Source organism: Oncorhynchus clarkii, chromosome 7 (genome assembly GCF_045791955.1).
Source record: "Oncorhynchus clarkii lewisi isolate Uvic-CL-2024 chromosome 7, UVic_Ocla_1.0, whole genome shotgun sequence".
Classification (NCBI taxonomy): Eukaryota; Metazoa; Chordata; class Actinopteri; order Salmoniformes; family Salmonidae; genus Oncorhynchus; species Oncorhynchus clarkii.
This window is the reverse complement of record NC_092153.1, coordinates 36,668,173-36,677,418: the sequence shown is the minus strand read 5'-3', so window position 1 is coordinate 36,677,418 and position 9,246 is coordinate 36,668,173. Positions and strand designations below refer to the sequence as shown.

The 9,246-nt window shown below is 42.3% G+C and overlaps 1 protein-coding gene across 1 annotated transcript in view; it reads left to right on the top strand.

The window, feature by feature from the left end:
• The first annotated feature begins 513 nt into the window (after positions 1-513).
• Positions 514-9,246, top strand: part of LOC139413242 (rho guanine nucleotide exchange factor 3-like) — a 90,277-nt gene continuing 81,544 nt past the window's right edge. The window contains 2 exon segments of the mRNA XM_071160382.1: positions 514-732; positions 6,146-6,208. Of these exon segments, the coding sequence (XP_071016483.1) occupies positions 700-732; positions 6,146-6,208 (96 nt within the window). The 5' untranslated portion in view covers positions 514-699.

Below are 9,246 nucleotides of genomic sequence, written 5' to 3'. Positions count from 1 at the left end.
TGCCAGATCATTATTGACCCCCCAGTAGTGGCCTACCTAATGGATGCATTGTACTAGTCATAGGGAGAGGGCAGAAGCATGGCACCACAGGGCTTTTCACACTACCGAACCAATCAGAACTGAGCCAAACCAAGCTGTAGTTACTGGAAGCCATTACATTGCGGTTCAGGTTGGCAAGATAGTGTGATGGGGGTATTTCTGTGACCAGGGACAGAACTGTCTGCCTGTGTGTCCGAGAGGTTGCAAGCCAGGCAGTTCACAAACTCTCCGGACAACGAAAATAAAGGTTGTCTACCGGCCATTGTGGCTCCACAGGCCGATATAGCATCAGCTCAGTTTCCCCTCTCGCTAGCACATCCTGTTGCGAAGCAGCGCAACTCGGCCTCTCTCTCACACACACTCATACGGATACAGACACACACCCTGTGTGTGAAGAGCAAGCTGGATGTGAGATCTTGTGTCCTTGGCTAGCAGAGGAGCAGACTAGATTTGAGTCTGTGTGGCCTGGGATAACGGTGGTAGAAGCCTGGATCTAAATGTGTGTGTCCGTGGGCTAGCTGAGGAGCTGGATCAGAGCGTGTGTGACCCTCACTATCTAAGGAGCGGGCTGGATCCGGGCTAGCAGTGGCCCTTACTGTGGAGGGAAAGCATTGCCGTGACTTTGTGACTCTGGGGAGCAAACCGGCTCAGGGGTCCCTCATGATGTGGTGCTGTCTATTTGTGCATCAGAAGGTGAGTGAGAGGATAGGTCCTATATGTACCAACCATGCTGTGAAAGATATTTATGGTGAGAGAGTCCTACCAGAGCCGCTCTTTTGTTGAGTACAGTTATTGTCCTACAGTAGTCTGGTAACACAGACAAAATGGTACTCCTGATGTTTGAACCAGAGCATAGCATGTAATTACCATGTATTTGACAGATTTCTGTTTCAGGCTGCATTATAAGGTCAGCGGTAGTTGAGTTGCATAACTTGTTAGTAGTCGCCAGGCAATGTTAGTACATGATATGCATAAATGCATAAACAAGCATGTCTCAAAATAATAGATTCTTTATTCAACCTTGAATTCTGCAATGTTCTATCGGTAGGTTAACCAATTTTAGCTGACCTTTTTGTTTTTTTTGCTGCATCATCCAATCACATACTTACTACCTTTTAGGACAGACGGTCACATATTAGCGAGACAAACAGGTGTGCTCAACATCCTCTGGTCTGGAGGGAACAGAGGTAGTTTCCCTGTACAGATGTGGGATCTTAATTTAAGCAAGTTTGTTACAGCAGGAAAATAACGTGTAGGGGTTGATACATTTTTTGTAAGGGGAAAATCAAGTCTGACATTTCAAAGTGGAAGTTAAACTTCAGAAGCCTTTTAAAATCTCAAATACACTACAATTGTAACATTTCCTGCATTGCAGGAAAGTTTTCCTTCAACAGGGTGATCAAATTAAGATCCTACATCTGTATAGTGAAACAGAGAGCTACAGTAGTCACCATCTGTTGTGTCCCCATGCACTCAGTGCACTGTGTGTGTGTGTGTGTGCGTGCTAAGTGTGTGCCTGCGTGCGTTTGTGGAGGAAGGCTCTTGTCGCCTGTTACTCTGCACAGGAAGTGTTGTTGCATGTTCCCTGGGGCGGCTGCACCTGCTGTGCCTCTGCAGCAAAGAGTTACTATAAACTAGGCTGAGTAAAAGTTTTGAAACTAAGTCAGGTCGTCAGGTTCTATGTGTATGATTTCTTTCAAATATTGACCGCTGAGTTTTCTACTGGATAAAAATAGTTAAATTGCCTTTTTACCTAGCGATGGGGAGATGGGGGCTGGGAGTTATAGGGCTGGGGAAGTTGCACTGGAGAAGGAAAGGGGGTTGGTGATGGAGATGCTGAATTGTTTCCAGGCTTCATCAGATTCTCCATGTCAGAAAGTCTCTCAGCTAACTAAATGCGGAAAATAATGTGTGTAGGGGTTGTTCCATTTTTTGCAAGGGAAAATCAAGTCTGACATTTCAAAGTGGAGATTGCATACCGGTAAATATCAAATACAGAGCTCTGACTAAGGATCGGACCCTTTTTTTAAATGTTCACCTAAAATGACAAATCTAACTGCCTGTATCTCAGGACATTCTTGATACCATTTGAAAGGAAACGCTTGGAAGTTTGTGGAAATGTGAAATTAATGTAGGAGAATATAACACATTACATCTGGTAAAAGATAATACAAACATTTTCAAGTACATAACTATAGAGAACATACAACAATTCTATGGTAATACAACATTTTTGTTTACACACTCCCAAGAATGTCATACATGATGGATCATTAGCTTATACACTAACTTTCGCACATCTAGGTGGCCGGACGGGGTGGGTGTGGAGCCAGAGACAGCAGGGGTTCAAACTGTAGAACCCAGTTCCTACATTTAAAATATAAAAATAGATTTTATCAAACAAAACAAGGCTATATTTTATCGCTGGGACCCTCAAGATGACAAATCAGAGCAAGATTACTGAATGAAAGTACAGTGCCTTGCGAAAGTATTCGGCCCCCTTGAACTTTGCGACCTTTTGCCACATTACAGGCTTCAAACATAAATATATAAAACTGTATTTTTTTGTGAAGAATCAACAACAAGTGGGACACAATCATGAAGTGGAACGACATTTATTGGATATTTCAAATTTTTTTAACAAATCAAAAACTGAAAAATTGGGCGTGCAAAATTATTCAGCCCCCTTAAGTTAATACTTTGTAGCGCCACCTTTTGCTGCGATTACAGCTGTAAGTCGCTTGGGGTATGTCTCTATCAGTTTTGCACATTGAGAGTGACATTTTTTCCCATTCCTCCTTGCAAACAGCTCAAGCTCAGTGAGGTTGGATGGAGAGCATTTGTGAACAGCAGTTTTCAGTTCTTTCCACAGATTCTCGATTGGATTCAGGTCTGGACTTTGACTTGGCCATTCTAACACCTGGATATGTTTATTTTTGAACCATTCCATTGTAGATTTTGCTTTATGTTTTGGATCATTGTCTTGTTGGAAGACAAATCTCCGTCCCAGTCTCAGGTCTTTTGCAGACTCCATCAGGTTTTCTTCCAGAATGGTCCTGTATTTGGCTCCATCCATCTTCCCATCAATTTTAACCATCTTCCCTGTCCCTGCTGAAGAAAAGCTGGCCCAAACCATGATGCTGCCACCACCATGTTTGACAGTGGGGATGGTGTGTTCAGCTGTGTTGCTTTTACGCCAAACATAACGTTGTGCATTGTTGCCAAAAAGTTCAATTTTGGTTTCATCTGACCAGAGCACCTTCTTCCACATGTTTGGTGTGTCTCCCAGGTGGCTTGTGGCAAACTTTAAACGACACTTTTTATGGATATCTTTAAGAAATGGCTTTCTTCTTGCCACTCTTCCATAAAGGCCAGGTTTGTGCAATATACGACTGATTGTTGTCCTATGGACAGAGTCTCCCACCTCAGCTGTAGATCTCTGCAGTTCATCCAGAGTGATCATGGGCCTCTCGGCTGCATCTCTGATCAGTCTTCTCCTTGTATGAGCTGAAAGTTTAGAGGGATGGCCAGGTCTTGGTAGATTTGCAGTGATCTGATACTCCTTCCATTTCAATATTATCGCTTGCACAGTGCTCCTTGGGATGTTTAAAGCTTGGGAAATCTTTTTGTATTCAAATCCGGCTTTAAACTTCTTCACAACAGTATCTCGGACCTGCCTGGTGTGTTCCTTGTTCTTCATGATGCTCTCTGTGCTTTTAACGGACCTCTGAGACTATCACAGTGCAGGTGCATTTATACGGAGACTTGATTACACACAGGTGGATTGTATTTATCATCATTAGTCATTTAGGTCAACATTGGATCATTCAGAGATCCTCACTGAACTTCTGGAGAGAGTTTGCTGCACTGAAAGTAAAGGGGCTGAATAATTTTGCACGCCCAATTTTTCAGTTTTTGATTTGTTAAAAAAGTTTGAAATATCCAATAAATGTCGTTCCACTTCATGATTGTGTCCCACTTGTTGTTGATTCTTCACAAAAAAAATACAGTTTTATATCTTTATGTTTGAAGCCTGAAATGTGGCAAAAGGTCGCAAAGTTCAAGGGGGCCGAATACTTTCGCAAGGCACTGTACATTATTTACCTTCAGAGGTGAATGTATCAAACCAGTTGCCGTGATAAAAGTTTGTTGTTTGTGCACTCTCCTCAAACAATAGCATGGTATTCTTTCACTGTAATAGCTACTGTAAGTTGGACCGTGCATTTAGATTAACAAGAATTTAAGCTTTCTGCCCTTATAAGACATGTCTATGTCCTGGGAAATGTTCTTGTTACTTACAGCGTCATGCTAATCACATTAGTGCACGTTAGCTCAACCGTCCCGGTATAGGGACATCGATCCCATAGAGGTACAAATATGAGCAGGAAATGTTAATCATAAGGAAATATCTCTGATGCAGATGATAGTTAAACCTTCGGAAATGTATTAAGACAGTGACCCACTCTTTCATTAACTATTACTAATTATGTTTTCAGTCTGACTGACCAGTTGTTTCTCTCTGAATGCTCAATAAAATAGTTAAAGGATGATCTAGAATAGTCCGATTACAGGAAAACATTTACTTCAGAAACCACAGTAGGCCTATGGGCACCAGTCCTTCCCTGTTAAATCCCCTGTGTATTTCCTGAGCAAAATAAATAGAGGTTGGTGGAACCTTATTGGGGGAGAACGGGCTCGTGGGAATGAGTGGAGCGGAATCAGTGGAAGGGTTTCAAATACATCAAACACATGGTTTCCAGGCGTTTGATGCCACTCCGTTTGCTCCTTTCCGGCCATTATTATGAGCCATTCTTCCCGTCAGCAGCCTCCTGTGACCTACATTTGTTTGGGTCTGTTGGATGTTGTGTTCAATCAGCAAAAAAATTGAATTCTGGAATGAGTTTTCTGGCCAGTCTTCAGCAATCAGAGAAATGAATGTAGCTTTATCTGGACTTCAGAGTTCTTTGAGTTCACATACGTTAGAGAAAAGTGTTTACATCATATGTAACGTAATTGTAACAATGCCCTTTGCGTAAGGGTTCCATACGTAACAACTCCAACCAACACATCTGTGTTGAGCTCCACATGCCCGATTGTTCAGTCTGGAAGATCCGTTGGAGTGTGTTGTGGAAGTTCTGTTGTAGGAACGATGTGTCATTGTTGTGTTCAGCTCCATACGATTTGTGTGGGTCAGCTCTCCTGTTAGAAGGCTATGGAATGTTGTGTTCCATTATAGAAAGACTTCAATCCGTGTCATATAGCAAGTAGTCAGGCCTCAGAAATATGCAGATTTATCTCAGAGTTGTTCTGGGCTCATATTCACCAAGAGTAGGACTGCTGTTTTAGGATATTTGCCTTCATGTTTGCCTATTCATATTTTTTTTTTTATCATACTGAATACGATTATATGGACAGAGGGGACTCAGGGGAGGTGATCCTAGATCAGTGCTCCTAGTCTAAAATATATTTTTTTAACACAGGCTTGAGTTCATACTGTATACATTACGTACCTCAACACAACTCTCTTTCAGACACAACTCCTTGCTTCCCATGTCCCATTGTTCAACTCCTCTCCCTGACCTCAGAAAATCCTCCCGGTAGCCAGGCAGGAGAATTCTTGTTGTCATGGGAATTAAACTGTTATACGGCAACAATAATAACACACTACAACTTGTGTAGAATACAATGCCAAGTAGAAAGAAACAGTGAACGGAATCCATTTAGATTGACTGCTGCTATGCCTGTAAATATAGCATCCTAGTTTATCTACTAAATGGTTGGAGACGAGCCAAAACTATTAAGTGCTCCACTGATTGGCTTATTATAGGTTGGATTTATGTTAGCCTAAAGGCATCAGCATGCTTCAGTTCGGCTGGCGGCTAGCCGAAGTCAGCTAGGCGACCTGAACGAGTGTGCTTGCATACTCCCTAAAAAGACCATTGCTTGAAAAAACTATTTTGGTTTTCACAGGGCAACCTGTAGTTTAGCAAACGTATTGAGTGTGTGCCAGTAAATTATTTTTATTCAGTTCCTCACATGTTACCTTGCTTCCATGTTCTCTATAAAAAAACTCACCCTCTGTGTTGTTGTTGTTGTGTGTTTACAGAAGAAGAGGAAACAGAGGAGGAGGGATGTGGACTCTCTCAGCTTGTGCAGCCTGGATATCAACGTGAGTACAGCTCATTCTCAGAATACTGGCTTTTCCTTTGCCCCTTCCTCCTCACTCTCTTCCTCTCTCTCTCACTTTCTACCCCCCCCCCCCTTACCTCCTCCCCTCCTTTTACCAATTAGTGATATTGAAAATTGGTGATAATTGAGGAACCTGCAGAAAGGACGATTGAACAACACTGATCAGAGGGAGAACACTGTCTCTCTCTCTCGACCCCCTTCCCTCTCTCTCTTTCTCTCTTTCGATGGGCTGTGTGATTGATACAAACAACAACTTGCATTATGAGACTCTCTGCTTCCCTAAAGGTCAGGCCATTTCCACGCTTATTCCTATTTCCTAAGGTCCGTGCTACGAAGACCCTTTAGTAAATAGCTAGTCTTGACATTCCCAGTCCTATAGTACATTGTGGTAGGCAACCTGTCTGTCTAGGCTAGGGAGACTAGTACATAGCAGCAGTAATATCTTGGATACTTATTTCACTATTTTGTTCTCCTTGGTTGGGCCTGTGTGTATGAATGCTGTGTATGAACCACTGAATGCTGAACTACTGTGCGTCTTGTACTGAAATACCTTACAATACTACGCAGCAAATTTTCCAGTGTTAAAAAAGGGCCTCCCTAAGGTACTGCATCGCAGTGCTAGAGGCGTCATACAGATCCGGGTTCGATCCCGGGCTGTGTCACAGCCAGTCGCAACTGGGAGACCCATGAGGTGGCGCACAATTGGTCCAGCGTCGTCCGGGTTAGGGGAAGGTTTGGCCGGCTGCGACTACTTGTGGCGGCCTGGCGAATGCACGCTGACTTCGGTCGCCAGCTGGACACACATTGGTGCAGCTGGCTTCCAGGTTAAGCGAGGAGTGTGTCAAGAAGCAGTGCATCTTGGCAGGGTCGTGTTTTGGAGGACACATGGCTATCCACCTTCGCCTCTCCCGAGTCCGTATGGGAGTTGCAGCGATGTGACAAGACTAACTACTGTACCAATTTGATATCACTGGAACAGTGTTAAATTAACACACTGCTTAGTGTAAGGCCTTATTCAAATATTTCCCTGAGCTTTTCCCATTTTCGGTCCTATGGACCAAGTGAGAACTTCAGCGAATGTGTTATCATGAAAAAAATACATTATTTAACACAATACCATACATATTTCATAAAGCCTTATTTTGAGGGCCTAGTTTTACCCTATTTCAGAAGCCTGAAACTTATAAACATCCCTTTGAATCAAAAACCACATCCATCATTATCATATTTCCCAGCATGCTCTATTGCAGGTAGATTTTTAGAATGGTTTGTTTCAATATCTATGTTTTTGCATGTACACTGATTGATTAATCCAATTACTTAGTTAGATTTTCTGCACCCGTTTCTGAAATGTTTGTTCCAGTTTTAAAGGTGGTCCTCAAAATGTTCCGAACCTTGGTACTCATTCTGAATAGAGAACGACTCAAATGGATTTGTTTTAGAACCAATACTGATTTTTGGGGGTCAAGGAGGCCAATATTCAATATCAATTAAATTACAAAATGTTGACCAAATTTCCCAGAGACAGCCATGTATGCACTAATGCATACATTTTTTAACCAAACAAAGATTTAACTTTACCAATCTAACTACATATAAACATAATGGTAATAATTGTATTTTAATGATACATTTTTGATCAACTGGGTAAATTAAGATGGCATAGGCCTACTCACAATACAGGTGAATACATATTCAATAGGAGTGTGTGCATGCATTGTGTTATTGGGCTTGTTTTGGCTGATCAGTGGAGTCTATGGTGCCACTGATGACAAACAATGAGTATGCCTTCCATTTGGGACAGCTGAAAATCATTGCGCTGATTTAAAGAAGAAATAAAACTGTCCTTCTTTAGACTAGTTGAGTATTGGGGAGGCAGGTAGCCTAGTGGGGCGGCAGGTAGCGTAGTGGTTAGAGTGTCGGACTAGTAACCGAAAGGTTGCAAGATCAAATCCCCAAGCTGACAAGGTAAAAATCTTTCGTTCTGCCACTGTTCCTAAAAATAAGAATTTGTTCTTAACTGACTTTCCTAGTTAAATAAAGGTCAAATAAAAAAATCAGTATTTGTTGGTTCGATTACAAGCACAAAATGGCCAGAAACCAATAACTTTCTTCTGAAACTCGTCAGTCTATTCTTGTTCTGAGAAATTAAGGCTATTCCATGCGAAAAATGGCCAACAAACCGAAGATCTCGTACAATGCTGTGTACTACTCCCTTCACAGAACAGCGGAACTCTAACCAGAATAGAAAGAGGAGTGGGAGGCCCAGGTGCACAACTGAGCAAGAGGACAAGTACACTAGAAGGCGAGCATCCCAGAGTCGCCCCTTCGCCGTTGACATTGAGACTGGTGTTTTGCGGGTACTATTTAATGAAGTTGAGGACTTGTGAGGCGTTCCTGAAATACCACACAATGCTGTTGGCTCTTTGGCTGCTTGTGTTGACGTGGACATGAATTAGCAGCCATTTCCACATTTTTAGAAGTAAGAGAACTCTACTTAGTTAACAGCATAAAAACCACGACAACATTAATTTGCTCAAAGGATGTACTTTTAAAGCCCAGACTGAAGAAGCCTTGCTTTCCATCTCAGACAACAGCACAGTCAGAAAACAAAATAGCTTTGGGTGGTGTCAGGAAAATGCTTCCAAAGCATTGGTGCTAAATTATATGCCTTGAACTTGTGTTGGGCTGTTGGCTGTTTCCACAGAGTACATTCAGCGTGTCCTAACACAAAACCAAGCTGTGGAATCTGGTTCAAGGTGTTTTGCTACTTAGGTTTTTAAGTATTGAGGCAGTAGGGAGAGAATAGTTAAGGTCTGGGTGAAAAGGGAAGATGTGAGCATCTCTGAGTGGGGTGTCAGTTGATTGACAGGTCCAGAGCTGGGTAAGACAGATCTGGGTGTTTTACTGACACAGTGAGGTCAGATCTGAGGTGGAACTGTGGTGTTTAAATGCAGACCATTGTGATGAGTACCGTCCGATCATTGTTTTTAAAACAGCACTCCTCCCCTTACCGAT